This window comes from Stereum hirsutum (genome assembly GCF_000264905.1).
Source record: "Stereum hirsutum FP-91666 SS1 unplaced genomic scaffold STEHIscaffold_24, whole genome shotgun sequence".
Taxonomy (NCBI): Eukaryota; Fungi; Basidiomycota; class Agaricomycetes; order Russulales; family Stereaceae; genus Stereum; species Stereum hirsutum.
In genome coordinates this window covers 263,560-285,791 of record NW_006763154.1, presented here as the reverse complement: position 1 = coordinate 285,791, position 22,232 = coordinate 263,560, and the positions used below count along the sequence as shown (strand labels likewise).

At 52.1% G+C, this 22,232-nt stretch overlaps 5 protein-coding genes across 5 annotated transcripts; 3 read left to right on the top strand and 2 right to left on the bottom strand.

Annotated features, from left to right (window-relative positions):
* Positions 1 to 2,034: 2,034 nt before the first annotated feature.
* On the bottom strand, positions 2,035 to 5,304 carry STEHIDRAFT_163493 (uncharacterized protein; the record flags this gene model as incomplete). The annotated part of the gene is made up of 10 exons (XM_007311181.1): positions 2,035 to 2,685; positions 2,771 to 2,870; positions 2,954 to 3,268; positions 3,321 to 3,887; positions 3,937 to 3,961; positions 4,015 to 4,166; positions 4,246 to 4,550; positions 4,773 to 4,817; positions 4,871 to 4,996; positions 5,065 to 5,304. The coding sequence occupies 10 exons, from the start codon at positions 5,302 to 5,304 to the stop codon at positions 2,035 to 2,037; spliced, it is 2,526 nt and encodes an 841-aa protein (XP_007311243.1).
* Positions 5,305 to 5,998: 694 nt separating this feature from the next.
* STEHIDRAFT_126355 (uncharacterized protein) lies at positions 5,999 to 8,264 on the bottom strand. The gene is made up of 4 exons (XM_007311180.1): positions 7,993 to 8,264; positions 7,759 to 7,939; positions 7,031 to 7,697; positions 5,999 to 6,959 (listed from the first exon to the last, which is right to left on the bottom strand). The coding sequence occupies exons 1-3, from the start codon at positions 8,153 to 8,155 to the stop codon at positions 7,049 to 7,051; spliced, it is 993 nt and encodes a 330-aa protein (XP_007311242.1). The 5' UTR covers positions 8,156 to 8,264; the 3' UTR covers positions 5,999 to 6,959; positions 7,031 to 7,048.
* A 1,709-nt stretch (positions 8,265 to 9,973) lies between these two features.
* On the top strand, positions 9,974 to 14,383 carry STEHIDRAFT_163491 (uncharacterized protein; the record flags this gene model as incomplete). The annotated part of the gene is made up of 11 exons (XM_007311179.1): positions 9,974 to 10,843; positions 10,910 to 10,954; positions 11,093 to 11,111; positions 11,168 to 11,209; positions 11,266 to 11,391; positions 11,446 to 11,520; positions 11,577 to 11,796; positions 11,847 to 12,728; positions 12,798 to 13,021; positions 13,086 to 13,975; positions 14,060 to 14,383. 11 exons carry the CDS (start codon positions 9,974 to 9,976, stop codon positions 14,381 to 14,383), a joined length of 3,717 nt encoding a protein of 1,238 aa, XP_007311241.1.
* Positions 14,384 to 16,998: 2,615 nt separating this feature from the next.
* STEHIDRAFT_163490 (uncharacterized protein) lies at positions 16,999 to 18,416 on the top strand (the record flags this gene model as incomplete). Its single annotated transcript, XM_007311178.1, has 4 exons — positions 16,999 to 17,097; positions 17,161 to 17,409; positions 17,462 to 17,806; positions 17,904 to 18,416. The coding sequence occupies 4 exons, from the start codon at positions 16,999 to 17,001 to the stop codon at positions 18,414 to 18,416; spliced, it is 1,206 nt and encodes a 401-aa protein (XP_007311240.1).
* Positions 18,417 to 19,815: 1,399 nt separating this feature from the next.
* Positions 19,816 to 22,164, top strand: STEHIDRAFT_163489 (uncharacterized protein; the record flags this gene model as incomplete). The annotated part of the gene is made up of 7 exons (XM_007311177.1): positions 19,816 to 19,836; positions 19,922 to 20,552; positions 20,642 to 20,820; positions 20,878 to 20,968; positions 21,020 to 21,505; positions 22,003 to 22,024; positions 22,095 to 22,164. 7 exons carry the CDS (start codon positions 19,816 to 19,818, stop codon positions 22,162 to 22,164), a joined length of 1,500 nt encoding a protein of 499 aa, XP_007311239.1.
* Between the last annotated feature and the right edge of the window lie 68 nt (positions 22,165 to 22,232).

Sequence of the window (22,232 nt, the reverse complement as noted above, 5' to 3'; positions counted from 1 at the left end):
TGTGGCTTCAAGCAAGACATGTCGAATGCCGTGTGTCCAGGCTATAGTGAGGTTTGTCATTGAAGCCTCCAGACAATGCCGGCCCTGCCGGCGAGCTCTGCTAGCCAATCGGAAAGCCTATCGGGCCGGACCTTTTTGAGACCACTGTCTGGTCGGCGCTAATACTCGGTCGAGGTGATTATCCGTTCCAGTTCTTCCAGTCCGTTCTTTTCGACCATTACACTCGTTTCTTCGTTGTATTCTCTCTTTCCTCTCTGTTGTACGACTACTACCACGTTCTTTTGGTCCTTGGGTCGTGTATGTGTCCCGGATGCTGGCACGGGGATCCGAGTCCGACTCGGAGAATGTACTGTTACTAAATTATTAGTGTCCTCGATGTTCCGTCTCATTCCATGTGTTTCCGAGTTTGTGCGTCGTGTCGTATCTGCTTCTTTGTCTGCCTACCTCCGGGTAGAGTCATCTCGCGGTCGGGTTCCGCAGTGGATGTACTTATTTTTGGTGGTCGACACGCATTCTGTGCATGCGGAGGGTTTCGTGTACGCGTTCCTCCCGTTCAGCTCTTATCTCATACGTGTGTTATACACGATTATTGTTATTTATGTGCAATGATGTCTGTGGCGTGTTACAATTTGGTGACGAGACGAGACGTGCTCAATGAATCACAGGTCAAGCTTCCGAACTTTCGAACCTCTTACTTTGCTCATGATCACCCATCCTCGGTCTCGTTTGGCCGCTAACCTCCTGATCTATGTCTCCTCCTTCACCGTACCACCGTCTTCAAAATCTTCATCTCTCTATCTTCTGTAGTCAATCCCACTTTGATCTCGTCCTCGCCTTCCCGTAGTGCCTAATATCATCGCTGTGACCATCCCTATCGACGAGATGAGGATGGATGTCTGTGGAGACCAGATCAGGGCGAGGAGATAGGGAGACGCAGGAGAGGCAAGGAGAAGAGGGTTGAATTGATGGTGATTGTATGCGTATGTCGAGAATGATGAGGGTGAGGATGTGGGAGGGAGGGAGGGGTAGGGGTAGGGGTGGAGCTTCAAAGACGCTCGGAAAGGAAATCGGAGGATGAGGATGATAAGATGAAGGGATTGGAGCGATGTTGCGTGAGCGTTTTCCATTTTCCCTTCAGTATCCGTTTCGATCCTCCATTCTTGTGCGCTGGATAGGCGGGAAAATCTTCCGAGCTATCCTCGTTGACTGTACTAGAGGATTCCTTGAGCGCCGAGGAGAACATCTCATGAGGAGAACACAAAGATTCCGAGAGAAGCAAGCAACTGTGTCTATCGGGTGGCTGAAGTGGGCTGGGGATTTGTCGTCAAAGTTGTCCTCGTTCGTGTAACGGAACAGTCGAAGAGTCTAAGGTCCCAGCTACAAATCGCTCGATCGGTGCGTACGAGGTCATGCGGCAAGTGCGCAGCCAAAGACATTATTTTAGCAGGTGCGCCCAGAACAGAAGTCAAAGGCTGAGGAATATCATGGCAGTCGTGGTCAAAGGAGACAGGCATACTGCACGGCGCGAGCGCGCTTGTCACAGTTGTGGCCCTGTTTAGTGCCACGGAATGTCGTGGCATGCGTCGGGGCCGGCCCGACGACTTCTTCCTCTTTCCGGATCCGGCACTTGCTTTGGGACAACACGAATGTGGAATGACCCGCGAACGCAATGTCCAGTCTTATCCTCTTGAAAATAAACCATAGATACCTCGAGAACCAGTTCGCGACTTACGTACAATTGTCTGTATGTCCCTTCTTTCTCCATTCTCCCGCTCTCCCACTGCACTGCAGGTGCCAGGCTCTAGCTATCCTGAATCATAGCATAATGAAACATGAACGAAAGGCGTCCATCTTGCGGGCGAAACACCCCTCTTTCGGAAACTCCGAATTGCGTGGTCGAGAGCGTAAGGGACATACTCGAGATCGACTCCTTCAATCGCTTTCTCACCAAGGTAACGATAAAACTCCGTGGCTATGAACTGTCCGTCATTATTCTTACTACCTCGCTTGTACCTTCAATTTGTCGAAAACCGGTCAGTAATTCACGTAGAGCTTTTTGCGACGTATGGGGACGTACCACATTGCTGCCACCACATTACCAACCCCAATGTGAAGCAAACACGCAACCATCCCGAGCTGATCCTGTCTTGTTTTGGCGTGGTACGACGAGCTTGAGAACAAGTTGAGAGACACGAATTCGGCAGGCAGCGTGTCAAGACGCAATAGATCCTGAGTCGTCATTGTCGCATTGTCTTTGAGGTAGATCGCATCGTCGAGAGGCTTAGGTCTCCATCTACCATGTACGCCGTGAGTGGACGGACAGGCAATATGGACGATATTCGCTAAAGGCAGTGCCTGAAGCACGTTCTCGGAAGTAGCGCCCTCAACCCAAACCTGAGCCCGCTTGAGATTATGATCAGCGAGGGAACGATAGGTAGCCGCGGCGGCATACAAGACAAGGCTGTTTCGTGAGCGAACATAGATTTGGTGGAGTGTTTTCGCCACCTGCAAGCGTTTCTGGCCATCGTCCGAGGCCTGTGTGAGACTGAGCGCAAGTCGAAATGAATCAAAGACCTCTTCGAGTGCGGTACGGTTGGGAGGGGAAGGAAGTGCGGCCAAGTATGCATTTGTGAGTGCTTGCCGGAGATCAAGATCTAAAACGTCGAGAGACCGCAGCAAAACATCCTGCGACGGCCAAATTGAGATGTACTCCCACACAAGTCGCCTCGTTCTCTCTCGCATAAGAAGATTCAGAACATCCCTGCGTCACGGTCATACTGAGCGTGGAAACCGGCGATGACTCGTTATGAGACTGAGTGTCCAGCTGGGCCTTCTTCCTGTTCAGGAGGCGCATGTGCATGAAACATCGTCTGGCGATGTCAAAAGATAGCTTCGAACGGATGCATGAATCAAGTGCACCACACGCTGCTCGCCGTCAGACGAGACAACGCACAGATTCGAGCAATCGTCGATCAATCCCAGAGCATCATTGATAGGGCTATGATCGTCCAGCGCCTCGTCGTACAGGTCGGACACGGCAGCGGCTTTCGCAAGCTCGTCGACGGACAAAGGTCGGGAGGCACCGACCAACCATTCCAGTGCATGTTGGACGAGGGATGATGTCCGCGATCCCAGGGAATCTATGCGCTGTAAAATCCGGTAATAGGTAGTATCCAGGTCCGGTGGTAAGTCTCGAAGAGCCGCTCGTATATCTGCATCTCGCCTCTGTCGACATAGGCTGGCGATCTGGAGTATGACCCATAACCACCTAGTATACGGTCAGAAAAGGGATCTATGACAGAGAAAGCGGCAAAGCCTACATTCCGTCAGCCTGCTGTGTGAGTGCATCGACGATCTCGTCCAGAAGGCCCTCTGTACCGACAACGAGCCTTCCAGATTGATGGTACTCAGACACTCTGGTTCTCACGAAACGCATAATCTCTGTGTGGCGGTCATATGCATCCAAAGAAACCTCGACACATCCACTGAGCCCGAGACGGATTTCCTGTAGATCTCTGCTGAAAACGAGGATTCGGAAATGGCGCCGAAGTCTAGAGAGCAAGTCGAGGAGATTCGGGAGGTCATCGCATTCGTCTAGGGCATCAATGACGATGAAGCCCCGACCAAACTTCTCCGCGAGGCGAAGAATCAAAGACATCACGTCGATGTCATCGGTGACAGTATTGCCGCTGTACACGGAAGCAAATTCATGGACGAACGAGTGCAAGTCTTCCTTTGAAAGTCGACGGAGCAGTTGATAGAGAATGGTGCGTTGCACAGCCGAAGTGGTTCGTCGGCGAGGGTCATCGAATCTAAGATAAAAAGAGGCGACGGCCACGGAGCCATCAGATTCGTGACCGGTTATCACCTCGTCAATCGCGTTAGAACTGCGTACAAGTCAGTAGGTGGCCAGAAATATGCCGACGCCATACGTACGTCAATACCGTTTTCCCAGACCCCGCTGCAGAACGAGTCAACCGCTGAAATCCTGCAGAAAGTGCAACTAGGACTCACGCTTCCCGAAGCACCATAAGACATTGTCAGGGATGCTCTTTGACGTCGACCAGGCTAGAAACTCCGGGCTATCGACGAGCCAGTTGCCCGTTCCAGGAAGAGGGACGCGACAGATCTCAGCATGGACGGCCCTCAAATCAAAGGCCTGAATGCTTCTCAAGAACTCGTCTGAGATGAACGCCGTATTGATATTAGGACGAGGCAACCAAACAAATATTGGCAAGGTCTTACCGATCATCTTCTCCATCACGTCGAATCTCGTCCCTCGTTCTTGCAACTTCCCAGTGCACCCTATGCGCGTCTTGACTCATTCTCTCCACGCTTTGCTTCCTCCTCTCCACGCTCTGCTGCTTCCGCTCGACAGCCTGGTCGATCCTCTCGATAGCCTGCTGCTTACGCTCCACGGACTGGTCCTTCCTTTCGAACGCCTGGTCGGCTCGCTCCAAGGCCTGCGCCACGCGCTCGTCCCGCGCCGCTTCTCTTTCCTGTTCTGCACGCAGTCTTTCCTCAAGTGCCCGATCCCGTTCCAGTTTTGCCTGTAACCTGTCAACATGCTCCACTTCACGACCAATCCGACGCCGACACTCTGTCAAGTCCTTCGTTATGTTCTCCAGCGAGCCTTGCCACATGGACTTCCGAAATATTGATACATTTAGGCTAAACTTGTCTACTAAGCATGAGATGAGGTGGCTCGAGAAGGATAAGAGAAACTTACTACTACGATCTCCGCCGTTTTTCCCTTTGTACAGAACGCGTACCTCGTCGCAGAGATGTAGAATGTTAGTGTAGACGCGAAGAAGTACCTATACACCATTGGTCAGTGAACGCTAATTTGTCCGGAAAGAACCATGCGAACTGTTTGAACTCGATCCCACTTGTTGTACAATATGATCGCGTAGTCATTATAGAAGTCGAGATCCTCAGCGACACGCTCGAGCGACGAAGTCAAGCTCTCGAAGAAACGAAAGTACTTGTTAGCGACCTAGCTTGAAAGCTCAATGCTATTAGCATATTCACATCAAGAGTTTAGAAACTAACAGCTGAACGCACCTCGAAAACAAAACGCAGCGCTCCCCAAACACATGCCGCAATCATCGGGTTGGACGAAATGACACTATCAATTGCCGAGAAGTAAGATTGCAATCCCCCGACAATACGCAGATACCGAGCCCCAAACGCCCTCGCACGGCTCTTCTGTCGATGTTCCCTATCGAACCGGTCGGCCGCGGAGAGCAAAGTGTCTGCTGTAGCGACCCGATGCTGGGGATCGCCGTCACGGTCGAGGTGCATTATGCCTTGAAGGCAGCGTGGTCCTCGTTCGACATGGATCCTAGGAAGTCCTCGAGTGCGAGCGAGAAAGCTTTGTTGGCGGCGGATGGAGCCTAGAGAAGTCGGACATGGGGCATGAGTGAGGCTGGGGAAGAACAGAGCTGTGTATGATCCTGGGAGGAGTCGTTAGCGAGGGAGCGGTGTTGGACGGCTATCCGCTGCCTTTCAGGGCTATTCTCGGTAAAGCTCACGACAACGGCGCCGATACCTGCGGACGTCATCCGCTTTGACCGCTCGACGAACGCGGAGCGCTTGGCGCTCAACGCGAGAAATTAAGTCAGTGAGGATCAACGAACGCTCTGCCGTCTTCCTACAGGGGAGACGGCACTGTGGAAGCGACCGTTCGGATCCGTCGAACCAATACATTGCGCAGAGTGCGCGGTTTATTTCGGTTTGTAACACAAGTCTTGTAGGTGTGCATTCCCGAAACAAAAGCAAGGAAGAGTATAAGAAATGAGGACTCGAGGACGGATGTATGAATATAGGTACTCAAATTACATGCGTTGAAAGGATATCACGCTGGACGTCAGCCAATCGTTGTAGATGAACTGCGCCAGGACGTGATAATACAGGGATCCGACATCGATACAGGAAATAATTGAATGCGGAACGGTAGCAAAGAAATCACGAAAGAAGAGAACATGAGAGAGAACGAGACAAAAAAAGGGGGAGAAGGCGAGTAGTACAGGTACATTGACCACAGGTGATGAAAGGACAACACGCTGGACGTCGGCCGATCGCGGTAGATGGACTGCGCCAGGACATGGTATCAACAAGGTACTCCGAAAGAATGTGAATGCAAATAAAAAAACGACGAGAAGAACTGAACCACGAAAATGAAACAAAGATATGAGAAGGCGGGTGATGCGAGTAATACACGTACATTGACCACAGGTGTTGAAAGTGCAACACGCTGGACAGCAGCCGATCGCTGTAGATGGACTGTGCCAGGACATGGTCAAAGAAAAAAAAGAGTCGCGAAACGAGAACAGGAGCAAAACACAAGAAAAAATGGTGGTAGAAAGATTCACCAGTACGGATACGTAGACCACAGGCGTGAATAGGTAACGCGCTGGACACAGCCGATCGCTGTAGATGGACTGTGCCAGGACATGATCGTGCATCTGGTACGAGGAGAAGAATCAAAGGGGAGCACTGAACTTCATTCCCGCTGCAAAAGCAAAAGAGATCGGCGAGCTGATCGGAGGAAGGCGCGGGACGCGAGGGAACCGATAGGAGGATGTGAGCTCTGTATGGGCAAAGCATACTGTCCAAGGCCGCCTGATCCGCGAGTATGATGGCCTGTGTAGAGGCAACACAGCCCCGTTCGAGATGGTGTTGGTCTCCATTGGGGCGTAGGTCTCGACATGTCCATCGGTTGGGAACGCCTGAGACCTCCTCGCGACCACTAACCTAAAGTGGTGCGCGCAGGATGCCGTGCGGGATCGTCGCCCAGGAGGTAGACAACAAGGCGAAGCATGAGAGGACTACGGATGGCGGTTGGGTCTCAGGGCTGCAAGCGGCTCTTGCGGTATCCTTTACCGAGGCGGGGTTCGGGAGACGTAGAGGCCAGGTGCATCCGATAAAGTCGAACTCGAGGCTGTGAATAGCGACAACTAACGAGACAATGGCGGGGTCAGAACAGTAGGCGAAAGACACGAGACGGAGGATGAAGGAAGATACGCACACGATATGAGAAAGGGCCTCACGGAGTATCAAATCCATAAAACAAGGCACTGACACCAAACCGTGAACAGGCCGGACGACGACCGCTCAACAAATTGGGGGAAATGGGGGCTTCGACTTCGTCGACTGCAAGGTAGAATGGAAATCTCGGGGGGTAGCGGCCCCATTCATGTAGCTCGAAGAACAAACTAGGGCTCCTCTCGGCCAAAGTGTCGAAACGGGTCTCGGCCGTCCGCTTTAGCTCTGCAATGGAACCTCGAGCCCTCGCGACATGTCGGTAGACCACGGAGAAAACATCGTCACCCTCCGATGTCCGAGGTGGGTTCTGTTGAAAGACAGCCCAGCATGCATGGTGATAGCCATCCGGTAGGTCTTTGGGAAGAAATTCCAAAAATCTGGAAAGTACGATGATGCGGGTGAGATAGAGGGCGTAGAAGCAGCGCTCCGCTGCAGCGGTACGACGTGATATGGCTTCAGGACTGAGTGTCGCAGTGTCAACGGTAGCACCGAGCTCTTGGGTGGCGAGGAGGAGGTCTTGGGACAAATTACTCTTGCAAACTTCTTCCGCTGTTTTATTTGGCGAATATGCGAAATAGAAACCCCAGTGTGTGCCGACACCTGTTACAAGCGTTAATGTCTGTGGTTCGGGTTCCACGGTCTTATAAGGTCTACCAAGGACCACAACTGGATCAGTGAGGGTTACAAGATAAATCTCAAAGATCAACGCACTGTCGGTCCTCAAAGGTGTCTGCCACAGGTTCCCACCTGTCCCCCAGGGCCACAGCAAGATTATCGACTGAGAATGGATCGAAGTGATCATAGAAATAAGGCAAACGATAGCGAATGAACAGAGGCTCTACTTCAGCTAAGGCCGCGTCAATCGGTGCATCGAGGGCATTGAAGAATGCAGCTGGGAATCCCCGGTAAATACAAGGATAAGGGACGATGAACAGCTGCACTCACGATGGTTACAATATGAATAGAGTTTGGTAAAGTCATCCCGAAGTTCCCAGACGATGTACTTGAGCTCTGGATATTTGACGAGCACGGCATGAGTAATGAGATCATCGGGCTTATCGCAAGACGATAAACCCAGCGCTTGGGCGTAGGTATCAAGGCCTCCCATTTCGAACATGGAGTAACTGCCCCACACCCGAATGATTACTTTGTCCCACATTGCCAACAGACGAGTTCGTTCGCGTTCAGGAACTTCTTCCCAGGGAACATGCGTGTGCCCTGAGGTAGCACTGGTAGCCGAGATGTCAATGGGAGGACGAGTGGGAATATTAGCCAAAGGTTGAAGAGGAAGGGGAGTTGCGGTGGTATTGGAACTTTGGATGGGGATACGGCGAGCTTGGACGTGATCGGAGGCCCTGCGAGCTGAAGGAGCAGGAGCATCGACAACAGTTGAGGCAGAGGTCGTGAAGAATTCCGGGGTAGGCCTTGATCCGCAAGGGGGGAGTTGTACGGGAATGCGAGGGGAGGCAGCTGGAATGTGAGGAGGGGTTACTGCAATGTTCCTTCGAATACGATCCGCAGTCATCCTAAGAAAGTAACGGCTCTGAATGGGAATGGCTGGCTTAGTTGACGAATCGCTCGTGGGCTTCGAAGGTGACGGTGCCAGCCGATAACGCTTTGCATGGGGTTCTTCGGAGACATCGACGTCGAAATCGTCGTCGACAGTGAGGCGTCGACGCTTCGCGAGGACGGGAGGCGGAGAGACGATTAGGGCGTAAGCCGGGGTTGGAGCAGGAATAGGAGGTACGACAGTCGAGTTGTGAGCCAAAGTTGCTGCAGTATTCCTTCGAACACGATCCGCGGTGGTCCTGAGTGAGTAGCGGCTCTGGGTAGGGACGGTTGTTCGCGTCGATGAACGAGTCTTGCGTTTCGGCGGTGTAGATGTGAGATGTCGCTGGTGGTGACGTTTTGCCGGTGGCTCTTCACAGGTATCGACTTCCAGAGTGTTGCGTGGACACTTGCTGGGGATGCGGGTTGTCGGAAGGATTGGGACGGGAACTGGGTTTGGAACTGGAAGGGGAGCCGGTGTAACTGGGATACGAGCTAGATTTTGTGTGACATTCCTTCGTGCCCGCTCTGCGGTAGTCCTCAGAGAATAGCGTCTCTGAGTCGAGAGGGCTGGCTTCGTCGAGAGACGCGCCTTACGCTTCGATGTTGGGGATGTCAGATGTCGCTGGTGATGCCGCTTTGCCGGTGGCTCTTCACAGATATCGGCTTCCACAGCGTTGCGTAGACGTTTGGTGGGTATGCAGGTTGTCGGAAGGATTGGGGCGGGAACCGGGGTGAGAATGGGAATGGGAACCGGTGTAACTGGGATATGAGCTAGATTTTGTGTGACATTCCTTCGTGCCCGCTCTGCGGTGGCCCTCAGAGAATAACGTCTCTGAGTCGAGAGGGCTGGCTTCGTCGAGAGACGAGCCTTACGCTTCGATGGTGGGGATGTCAGATGTCGCTGGTGATGCCGCTTTGCTGGCGGTTCGTCTGGGCTATCGACATCTTCGCGCCGACGTTTCCTTTCTGCGCAATTCTGTATGGCTTGAAGTGGGTACATTGTGCATTGACTGGATTGTCCAAGCGTGAAAGGAGGTATGCGGTAGTCGAGGTGAAAGGAACCGGGCACGTGGCATGACGCGCGCGCGTCGGCCGAGGCAGCCCACTTTTCCACGGTGCCACGGTGTCCAAAAGTCACGTTATGTGTCAGGCTCGACCGTTATCTTCAGACTTCCTCGCTTGCTTTATTTAAGACGATACAGACGCGGAACGATCCGCAAACACAACGTCGGCCGTTCAAAGTTCTTGTGTCGCCTGCTCTTGCTTTCTCGCCTCTCTCCTCTCTTCCACCATCAACCCCGGCCTTCCCCCTCGTAACTTTCTTGACTCTCTAGTCCAGACCCTGCTCTCTGTCCTTCGATTCTTCGAACACGCCATGTCTACAGGAAAGCGGACAGCAGACCATCTACCCCCTTCCGCACAGGTATCAAATCGTCCTCGCTATGTCGCCCCCAAGTTCCTCCGCGTGCTGCTTCAGAGGAACCCTCACTCAAGTCCTCCCTATGTTACCCCCGTACCCGTTCCTCCGCATGCTGCTTCAGAAGGACCCTCTATGAACGACTCAAGTCCTCCCTATGTCGCCCCCGTTCCTCCATATGTTGCCCCCGTTCCTCCATATGTCGCCCCAGTTCCACCATATGTCGCCCCAGTTCCACCATATGTCGCCCCCGTACTCGTTCCTCCACGTGCTGCTTCAGAAGGACCCTTCAACTCAGACGACAACTCATTGTTGCTCGAGCGGAGTCTTCGTCGTGCTTTTACTCCGGATTTCCCTACTCCTTCGTCTTCGCCTTCCCCCTCCCCCTGCCCCTCCCCCTCACACGCACTCTACCCTATAGCCGAATCGTCTGCTGAGCAAGAATCGGACGCACATTACTCTCGTATCGACGCTCCCGATGGTACCCGTGAGACCTCTATGGATGCTACTCGGTCGCATGCACAAGCTTCACCAGATACTTCGTCTCCGATTTGGAGGAGCTTGTCTCATATGCAAAAGGCAGAGTATTCGAGACAGTGTCAAGCGATATTGACTGCTGCAAGCAGGGAGGTGCCGCCATTGGATCTGGTATCATCGAATTTTCACAGCCTTCTGGTCGCTCTGGGAATACACCATACACAGAACGAAGCTGGTGCTCGGGCTGTGTTGAACAAACACAAAACGTTGAACAATCTGATCAAATCCTTCCGGCAGCATTTGATGAGCTCTCATCCGATGGATATCGTGGCTTCTGACTTCTATGAGATTGTCAATCATGGCAAGTTTTTTTACCGATCTACTAATGACAAGACTAAGACTGACTTGAAATTATAGAAGCGTGGACAACCCTACCTACCGTGGTTGAAACACGGGACGATCGTATGTTCTTCTTATTGCGTCGAATGTATCAAGAAGCTGACACTCTTCACTTTAGCCCCTGCACCGTCTTTCGAGCAAGTTATGACAACGCCCTCTGGACCACATCATTCACGCTCATCTGGTGAATCCTATGTGCAGCACATTGGTGAAACACCCCGTGAGTCATGTCATTCACGTCCACTCAATGCCAATTCTAACTTGACACCGGTGCAGGTACACCCGAGAATCAAGGCACGGAGCACCTCGAAAGACCAGGTCAGTCATGTCATTCACGTCCACTCGATGCCAAATCTAACTTGATATTGGTGCAGGTGCACCCAAGAAACAAACCCCGAAGGAGAAGCAGAAGCAGAAGCAGAAGCAGAAGCAGAAGCCCGTCACGCAAACTATCCAACCTACTTTGGATAAACCCACTACGGATGCGACACCGGAAGATCGTACGTCCACATTATTGCTTCACTGGAATCAAGAACCTGACACTTTCACTTTAGCCCCTGGGCCGTCTTTCGAGCAAGTTAAGACAGCACCTCCCAGGCCACAGCATCCGCACCCATCTGATGAACCCTGTGAGTCACGTCATCCACATTCACTTGATGCCCATTTTGAATTGACCCCCGCGCAGACACACCCAAGAAACGAGGCGCGGACGAAGTCAAGCAGACTATCGACGATGTCTTTCAGACGTACGACCCCTTTCTTGATCGCCTAAAGAACGGATCATTGCTGTCCGAAGAATTCAAGCTTGGGGGAGAGATGAGTTCGGTCTTTGCGCGCGATTTGATCGGTATGGACAAAGACGAGACCGATCTTTCAGCTAAACACAAATTTTCGGCCCGAGTCTCGTGCGTGTCTTTCTTTGTTCGATTATCGAAACGCACTGACACTCTTAAAGTCTGCTCTCTGGCGCTTCGGGGACCGGAAAGACTCAGACATGTGCACGCCTCCTTGGAAACTTCTGTGGTTTAGGTATTTCCTGTCGGCCCCCCGAACTCGGAAAGGATCCCACCGATCCTGGCTTTCGGAGTTGTTCCGGCATTCTGAACTCTCTCGCAGAGAGGTCCAAGTTCGGCCCAATATCTGGCGACCCAGCACAACTCGGGGAGAATCGGAAAATTGTGCGAACTTGCGTCTTGACTTCGGTCCTGTCTCGGGTTTCCGTTCTCGAAGCATTCCTGAAGTGCAAACCAGACGGTGTGTCTGTCGCGACTTGGAAGATGCAGTGGGCTTTGTTTGAGCTTCATCCCGAACTGTCATACAAGGGCTTTCCTGAACTCTATCAGGATATCTGCGAGCGCCTGGAAGACGACCTTCGAGACGCTTCTCCATCTGCGATTTGGGCTATCCTTCGGGCTACCATGCATCGGCTAAAATCCAACTTCCCAGAATACATGAAGATTTTCTACTTCATCATTGACGAGGCTCAGTTTAGCGCACTGGAATACACCTCTTATTTTCGCTCTCGCGCTGACCCTGATCGTCCTCGCTCATTCTTGACCGAGGTGGTTAACGTTCTTACGGGGCTCGGCCTAGCCACTCATACCGTCATCTCCGGAATCAGCCTATCTGAGGACCAAATCATAGACTCCGTGCAGTCCACGACCGCTCGCTTGGGTACCCGCCTGAAGGTGGTCTATATTCCAGATGGTTTCTACGACAAGGAAGAGCAACGGAAGTATATACTCAAGCATCTTGGGCCCTGGGCTGAAAAGCGCAAAATACCGGTAAAGTCCTTCAAACGGCTTGTCCAGCGGATGCTGGACTTGTTTCCCGGCCGGTGAGTGTCCATACCTTGCTCTGCAGTCGCACATCATTCTTATTACTCAATATTTTCCCAATCATCCAGGTATCGAGTGACCGCGTGCTTCATCGAGATAGTGCTTCGATCCGATACCGAATCTCCTCATCGACTCTTCACTCTGTTTGCTCTGCGTCTAACTGAAGGCTATGTGTGTACGGATGGAGGTCAGATTGAGCGCGAAGAGGCATGCCTCGAAGGCAAAGCGATCGAGCTCGCCAACGAGATCAGACCGATCATCGACTGGAAGGAGTACGACTCCTTGCCCGCTGGTTCGTATTTCGATTATGCTACACCATTATACTTGCATTGAACTGACTGTTTGTCTTAATCTAGACGTCAAGACGACGGTTATCCACATGGTCGCACGCTACATCACCACCGGGACCATGTCCACTGTCACTGACAAGGAGCTGAAGCTCGTCAAGGCTAGTATAGGGCATGTACGGTGCGAAGAGACCTACGACGGGAGCACTGACAAAGTCGGAAGCACTGGCTTAGGAGCCACTGGCAAAGGAACCACTCGCAAAGGAACCACTGGCAAAGGAACCACTGGCAACGGGAGCGCCGACGACGGGAGCACAGACAAGAACAGCGCTCACAAGTCCGAGTCGCGCGGCGCCGATGGACAAAAGGCCTTCGTCGTTTCCATCACCGAGCCGCTGGTGATTTTCTCTCTTATGATTCGTTGCAAGGACGAGTTGATCAAGGCCGTGGGCGACTCCACGCGCTGGGCGCCCGAACCCTGTTCGCAAGGACGATCGTACGAACTTCAGATCTTGGTCATCATCGCGCTGATGTTCGGCGGCCAGTTCCGCAGGTTGGGCGATCTTCTTCTGTTTCGCGAGAAATACAAACATCTGGAGGATCTCGAATGTGAGCTCGTCGCCATTTACAAGGTTGATGGCGAGTATGTCGCGTCCTCGGCTGGGTGGGGTTGTGGTCCTAGCAGTAGCCTGCCACTCGGGTTCAGAGCCAACAAGGCCCCAGATTTGAAGGAGACCGTTGAACGTGGTGTAGGAGCCGCGTTCTATCTCCCCGACCCGAACAACCACATCGACGTGGAATTCTATGCTAGACCCAAGGGTTCTTCGAAGATTATCAGGATCCATGTGCAGGCCAAGTTTACTACTGGGGAGAACGGTAAAATCAGGTCGGTGACTTTCCGGGAGGCCAAACAGTCTCTTGACCCGGAATGGATCTACATGTCTCGCTGCAACAAACCGGTACGTTTGTTCCTCTTTCCGTCTGAATTTTCGAGTTTTATATCCATTTTCCTAACTGGCCGCTTTGCATTCTCAATTCTGTAGGGAGAACCGGACAGGAAACTTTCGACTGAGGAAGGCCCCGCGATCATGGAGATCTTCGAGAAGATGCGACTCGCAAAGCACGGAGACTACGAGCCTCTGGTCCCACTATCCGCCGAGGACGAAGCGAAAATTCCGGACCATATCAGCGTCATTGCCATCGCGGGGCCTGAGGAGACTCCCAAGCAGTTCTCGAAGTGCGAAGAGGACGCCTGGGGCCCTCTGTCTGTAACCCAGAGTTGGCCATTCAAGAGATATTTTGGCGCTACCTGGGCGCTGGCTGGTGCTCAGAACATGGTCAAGGTTCCAGAGCCGAGGGCAACCTAGATGCAGAACTCCCGCCTCCGGAACTCTGTATGGACATCGCTCATTTTCGTTGTGTGTTATCGTGTTTGTATGCTTTCATCTCCTCGAATTCTCTCGTTATCATTTTTCCTTTGTGATTTGCCCCATGCTCTCGTACATCGTGCCTCTTTTATCAATTGTTTTGATGGCTTTGAATATACATGCTCTTTCATTATCATTGGCTTGGAGCGCTCGGTTATCCATTGAGTTCAAAGCACAAGAAACGATCAGACTTCCAGTCTCGCCTTGGACGGGTCGGATAAGTATACTACGCCCCTTCTTGTTCAAGCTCTTAGCTGGGGCCGTTCACGGTCTAGTATACCTCGGGAGCCCACCGGAGGCTGGCTGGCTCAAGCAGACGCTGAGGGTGGAGTGCGATCGCGAGAGTCAAATAGTAGTACTGTATGTACATTCGACGGAAAAGCTTCAACTCATCAAAGAAATCTAGATATGGCACGGTTCAAGAAGTACAAGCCCACAAACGGTCCCAGTCCGAATATCGTGATGATTTCGGTCAACAGAGGTGGCGAGCGCGATGTACAGTATATAAGACCGTAGCCTGCGAATGGGCCGTAGACGAAAGAGAGAGGTGAAGATAGACAGAAAAAGCTATCTGCGGCAGAGAACAAAGCGCTAGAGTTGCTAGCGATGCAGAAGCATTGTGCGTTGATTCGAAAGATCCAGCGAAGAGTGAGAGAGAGCAGTGTGGAGCTAGGTAGAGGAAAGGGGAGACAAATGAGGCGTGGCGCTATCTGACGGGTGGCGTGAACATAGAGATATAGAGAAATATCGCGAACTGAGACTGGCAGAAACAGTGGACGACTCGGAGATCTTCGCGCCCGGGCTTCGTATGCTTATTGGTGAACTTTGCGGCTTTTGAAGGCCAGTCGTCTGTGTCTGAGAGATGTTAGAAGGGGCAGAAAATTTGAACTCATCGGCCGTTTCCTTGATAGCTTCAACGTTCGATGGACGTCAATTACTATACGTACCTACCCATGTGTGCCGCCGACCGAGATATTCATCTTACCTACCTGGCCAGCACCACATCGGCGTCGGTAGTGACTGAAGCGAGCGTGGAAGACATTAGAGCACCATTGTGAACGATTCATCCGAATACCCAGCGTAGAAATAAATAGAGCATGCTGATGTCAAGCCGACGGCGACGGCGCAGAAGAGCGGGTGGTGCTCCACTCCGGTCTTGCTGAGTAGTGTTGTCGTTTTACGACTCGGAAGGCGGCGGAGATGGGGATGAAGTCAATGAGAGGGTCTGAGACGTAGAACGCGCGATGCAGTTGAGCGTGATGTTTTGTCCGAGTCGTGGCTTACCCGCCCCTAATGGCCGAGTCGTGAATCGTCAGCCTTTAACGCCAGTAGCGTCCGAGAGCGAAGGCGGGTTGGATTGCATTGCAACGGTATTACTGTGTCATCGTTCGATGTGGTGCATGTTCGATGGATTGTGATATGAAGGCGGATTCGGATGCGTGAGGTGAGACGTGAGGCAATGCTGCTAATGATCAGTCATAAGAGTCAGTAGGATCAGGTGTCAAGGGTATATCCAAAGCAGGAGAAGGAATAGCTAAAAATGATATATGGACGTAGCCGGACACCGTTGCGTTGCGTCCTCCCTTTCACTACCCCAGAGTCCAGGTGTAGAGGACGCATCAATATGTTGAAGGTTTCCCCGTTTTAGACGTCTGTGAGCCACTAGTGATAAGTTATACTTCCAAGTAGGATGTCGCTCGATCTCGGGGCTTTGAAGAGCCTTGTTTTTGCTGGAGATGATCGTGTGTGCCGTAGAAATAGACCGGTGGGTGGATGACGGCGAGAAGAAAGATCTGAAGTCAAGGGATCATGTCGATGGCGCGGGGAACATTGCATGATCCGGTAAGAAAGCTATCAGGGCATCGAAAAGGATCACAGAGCGGATACATACTAGAACGAAGGTTCGACGAGGCGAAAGCAGGGCGTGCAATATTCCTTACAAGAGTATACCGTGAAAATTGGACATGATAACCTTGCATCTAAACGGCGGTACAGGCACGAGCTAAAGAGTGCAGCAAGGATGCAATGGAATCGCGGGCCCCGTGCAATCGCCGATGTTCGATACAAGAGCTTGGCGTGGAAATTGGCCATACTGGCCTTGAATGTGAACGGTACAAGCACAGGCTACTAGGGGATATATGAGTGCATCGGCAGGGACAAAGGCCGATCATCCTAGCAAAGAATCTGCCATCGTATGTCGGGCTTGAAGACGCTACAGAGGCGTACGAAGATCGGATAAGTACTCGGAGGCGGATTGTCTGTCGATGATCTCCGAGAATATGTTTTTGGAAGAGAGGATAGAGACACTAGCCAGAGTCAGATGAGGGCCAGTGTAGCGGTCGGACAAGGATTGGACGATCTGAGAGTTGACAGAGAGCTCGAGTGTTCAGAAACTTGAGAAGAGCAAGAGTCTGCAAGAGTATAACCGGCGATTTCCGGGGCGTCCGTGCACGTGATCGCGTTCAAGACTTGTCTTGAGGCTTGAACTTGTCTCGTCGCCACAGTACGACTGCCAGAGCGCAAGATCATCGAGCACGACGACGACGACGACGACTATGGCGCCGAAGAGCGGCAAGGTATCGCGGCAGAACACACTGAAGCTGGTCGCCATAGATGGACCTCGCCCGGCGAAGAAGCTGAGGCGGCTGAATCCCGTTTGTGTCTCTCTCTTCATCCCCTTACACCCTCCTTGCTCACTTTTCGGTCAATCATTACAGCTCACAAATGGCGCACCGACATTCGATCTCTCGCCCTCACCGTCCTCTTCTACTCACTCTCCGCCTCCCTCGCAGCCGCTTCCTCCATCTCAGCCTTCGTCGAACAAGAGCAGAAGCAAGCTCGAGTCGAACGGAGGCTTCAAGGTTCCCTCGATACCCGCAGGTCTGAGCGGAAAGGGAAAGGCTAAGGCGCAAGAACCTGTCGCTGATGATCGAATGTGGGTAGATGTCTACGAGCCAGAGACAGAGGTCCGTATCTTACATTCGACTAAACGGGCTCTTCTCACATCTCCTGACGCAGGAAGACCTGGCGGTTCATAAACGCAAGGTGAACGACGTCAGGCAATGGCTCATCGAAGCCTTTCAACCGAGCAAGCCTCAGAAACACCGCATTGGTCTCTTCTCCAGCCTCGTCCATTACTACCAACTGCTAACCTCCTGCTTTCTACGTCTCACACAGCGCCTCCTCGTCCTCACAGGCCCCGCAGGCTCAGGCAAGACAACGACCCTGCGTGTTCTATCTCGCGAACTCGGCTTTGAGATATTAGAGTGGAGGAATCCGTTGGCTGTTGCTACTGCTCTTCCTGGTCGACGTGGAAGACTTGGTGAGTTCTTCGACTTTTCATGGAGTATTCGGGGTTTTGTGGTGTGGAGGATGTGCGCGTGTGGTTTCGATTCTTACACAGTCGTGTTTGGCATATGTGCGCGTACATGTATGCTATCGCTGTCCATGTTGCATCTAGTGGGCTGTATCGCGAGAAGTGTGGCCCATTGCACTCGCACCCCTATCCATGCGCACTCTCCTCTCTCTTCTCCCTGACCTTCGCACCCTCTACTCCGCATCACTAACACATTCTTCTTCTCATCTCTCCTCCCCTCCTTCCTCTCCTCTCCTCTCCTCCCCTCAATCTTCCACAGACAACCACAACCCCTACGATGACGATCCCTACGAATCCACAATGGACAAGTTCGAAGCGTTCCTCACCCGCGCGGGGTCCTATCGGTCCATTTTTTCTTCTTCTTTGCCTTTCTCCTCATCCCTATCACCGTCTTCCGCTGCTTCTGGACCTTCATCCCCTCGGACTCGGACTTCATCACAACAACCGCCACAGAAACAGCAACAACAGAAACAACAGCTCATCCTGCTCGAAGACCTCCCCAACATCCTCCATCCCTCCGTTCGGGACCGGTTCCACGCCGCGCTCAAGGCTTATCTCGCCGTTCCTTCTTCCTCCGCCGTATACGATTCCTATTAGCTTTAAACAGAGAAAGTGGCAGGAACGATCCATACTGGATTCGAGACTGCTCCAAACTGTGTAGACACAAGATAGAGCATGGGTTGGTTGAAAACATACCTTTGCCTGCTGCAAGATTGTTGAAATCCTAGCTTTCCTTTTGACCAGTCTCCCCATCCCAGTCCTCATCGTTTTCTTCCCACTTTGCTGAGCTACTTTCTTCCGCTCAAAATCTAGACTGCAAGGTTGAGGTTCTCTGTTTCCCAAGTACGCCCTTGCGGGCGGGTGCACACGAGCGAGAGTGCATGAGGACGAAGTAAAGTTGAAGGTATTGATGATCGAGGTTTAGTGGCCGAAGTCGATTTCGGAGTCGAAGGAGCGGGCGGTGGTGAGGACAGTGGGGTGGGATGACTTGTTAAAACTGAGGGCGACGAATGTGGGCAGTGTGGCGAGGTGAGTGAACATCGCCTTGCGGTTCGAGTCGAGGACGAGCAAAATAGTGTTGATATTCATACAATTGCATGTGCATATCCCCCTCAAAGGTCTTACAAGCCGAGCGCTGAGGGCCAGACCAGGAGAGTGAGCATTTCGAGCGCCAAGGGGAATCAAAGTCAAAGGAGCGGTGAAGTCATGCGGCGAGAATGATGGAAGCCGTGTTTGAGTGGCGCGATTGTGATCTGGATTGAGTGATGCGATGCGACGCGACGCAATCAACTTTCAACGCAAACTCAACGCGTCTTCCAACTTTCTCTCTCAGTGAGCTCTGGTTATACACTTTCGGAGCGTCGCGTCTTTTGCTTGGAATCGCATCGAGCGTATGCAGACTAGCAATATTCTGTGTGATCAGGCCGCACTGGATGCAAATACATGTCCTTACCGAGGCCCAAACCGACGATCCTTTCCTTGCTTGTTCGGTTGCCGTCGCAGTTGCTGTGGCGTAACAGAGGTGAGCGAGGCTACTTGACAGTCACCGTGAGCCACCCTAATTTTTGGGACAAATATATGCGCATGACTCCATATATAAATGTGCTGCACTGCTGGTGCGGGACCTTTTTCCCCCCAGCTCTCCGTCCTCTTTCCTTCGGTGAGGTTTATGCATCACTTTCACTTTCCAGCCCGATCCTTTGTACTCTCACCCTTCCTCTTCGATTACATTGTCCCCTGCGCCCTCAAACTTCCATTCTATACGTACCAAGCACATCCCCTCGTCAATGCATTGGGCAGTCGCACTTCGACATACCCTCCGCTGAGACATATACACTCCCCCCGTCCCAATCCCCTCTTGTCCACTTTCCCCCTTTTTATCTTTATCTCACTCTTCCGTCGTTCTCGTGTTCTTTTTTTTTTAACTGACACTCACGCCTGATTCATAACTAGGAAATTACATTTGACCGTTCGGTGTCCTGGTCGCCGCTCAAAAATGTCTTTCAATTTCCATACTGTAAGCTCAGAGCCTGATTGTCCTCATCTTACCCATCCAGATTCGTCTCTCCAGTGTGCTGATGCTGTGTTTACGTGATATACAGACGCGTAGTGGTCTCAATTTTGGTCACCCTGAACGTTTTGTTCATACAGCCCTCACCCTCGCTCCTCTGCTCCTCGACAATCTCAAGCTTAGCGATGACCGTGCCCGCCGGACCGAAGCCATCTACGATGCACTATTCCCCTTAGCGCCCCTCTCATTCGAATCGCCAGAGTTTGGTCCGGGTGATTCGCACATCCACATGCCTTCGTTGACACCCGCTGCGGGCCATGTTGCGAACGCCGCTGGCCTTCCCTCTCATCCAGCCTCCAGCTCCACCAAAGCGCTTCTCTTCCAGACGTCTGCACGCCTCATGAAACACGAAATGACGAGCCGCAGGGACAAACTCAAGGCTAAGTATAACCGTTATCGCAAAGAGTCTTATGATTTGAAGAAGATGGCTAAGGGCTTGGTGAACCGTAAGATCAAGTCGCAGACCTCTAAGAAGAATTCTGGTTACGAGAAGGTCATCACACTTACCGACTTCAAAATCGCCGATATCTCCATCGCCCCAGGAGGCGACATTGGTCGTCATAGGCCTGCGGGGAAGTCCCTCCCCACTTTAGCGTCTCTCATGGCACGTCCTGGCTGGCGCTACATCCCTAATGATGGAAGGTGTGTTATGTTTAGCGTCGGTTTTTTCATCATTGTTCAATATTACCTCGCTCTTCATCTCTCGGGGTTGTCGATCCCGATGGCACTTTTTTGACCGGGATATTCCCAGGTCCAGCTCCACGCAACTCGAACTCTCCATCGTGGGACACGGCGATCGAGGGGATGGCATCCGTCATGGAACGTCTGCGCTGTGAAGAAGGTGTATCTTTTCTGCGAGGAGAGACTCACCACCGCCGTGGAGATTATACGATTGTCTCCTCCGGTATTACTCACGGGAACGGGAGGAAGGTTCGTCACTGTTCCTACATGATTCGTCACACCGAAGACGGCTAACTTAGCTTCAAGGTCCCTGGTAACCTCAAGGAGCGGCATCCTACTATCGTCGAAGAGTTGAAGAACAGTGAGGCTATTCGCCGCGTAGTTGGACACCAGGATGGTGTGTCAGTTTGATGTACATTCTTTCTGTACATGTACTTAGTCGTTACAGCGCTATTTCGATATAACGTACCAAAGCTTTATAGGCACTGTGCCAATCAGGTCGACGAACTCCTCGCTCACCATGAAGACCTTCAGCGCCCCTTCTCACACTCCGTATACACGACCTTTACGGATAACATGAGACCTGCGTCTGCAACCTTCAAACATGTAGACTCGCAAAACCACACATATGTTTGGTGCGCCATAACCAACGGTGGCAACTTCGACTTCGGGAAGGGAGCCCATCTCATTCTTTACGATTTCAAACTCATTGTCGAGTTTCCACCTGGATGCACCGCCCTTCTTCCCTCTGCGACAGTGAGCCACGGAAATACTGCCATTAACCCTGGTGAGACTCGGTATTCCCTCACACAATACATCAACGGTGCCCTTTTTCGTTGGGTTCGCAATGGGTTCAGGCCAGTCAGTGCTCTGACCCGCAGGGAGGAAGCTGCGAACGATTATGATGCAGAGGATCGTTGTGCGGAGGTTCTGGGTATGTTTTCGAAGCTGGAAGAAATCGTGGCCGATCGAGCATGTCTATTGTAGTGTATATAGCTCTGTGGTTATTTCTTGATTCATTTCGAAGCGTTTTACATTGTGAATTGGTGTTTGCGCAATATACTTCAGTTTACTCTGACCTTTCACGCTGCTCGTACACAGTCTACGCCTTCTGCTTACATAATCAAACTCTAATTTTACAATCTTCCCCAGCCTTCGCCACCTTCGCCACACCTCTCTCTGCTCCCCAAATCCTGGTCTAGTATACCTCGGGAGTAGACCGGAGGCTGACTGGCTGAAGTGGACGTCGAGAGTCACGGTGGAGTGCAACCGTGAGTAGTAATTTGTATATCTGACCAGCAACGTCAACTAGCCGGAGGTCTTTTGATATCTTTGAGATGATGTTTCACCGCTTTTCACACATTCACACCCGCAAAAAAGGCCGGTTCAATGTGGTGTCAGTCTAGTCATGTTCATCGAGCGACTTCCTAGTCGACTGGCTGCCTAGACTCCCGTTCGTAATTCCATTGTTACCGCTCTCGAACCTGACATTCGCATCCATGCTAAACCCTCTTGGATTTCAGGAGGCCCTTGTCCCAGGCGTCCTACTACCACTCCCACTGCCCGTCCTCCAACCAGACGAATCTGTACTGAGGTGTGTTTCCGTCGCGATAGCAGAAGCAGAAGCACTCAGGCTGTCAGCCCCACAGTCGACCCCCATG

Coding starts and splice junctions, on each gene's coding strand:
- STEHIDRAFT_126355 (XM_007311180.1), bottom strand. CDS start 8,155: ATGGGAGGCCTTGATACCTACGCCCAAGCGCTGGGTTTATCGTCTTGC. Junction 7,940..7,992: donor CTATTCATATTGTAACCATC/GTGAGTGCAGCT, acceptor GGGGATTCCCAG/CTGCATTCTTCAATGCCCTC. Junction 7,698..7,758: donor GACACCTTTGAGGACCGACA/GTGCGTTGATCT, acceptor GGTCCTTGGTAG/ACCTTATAAGACCGTGGAAC.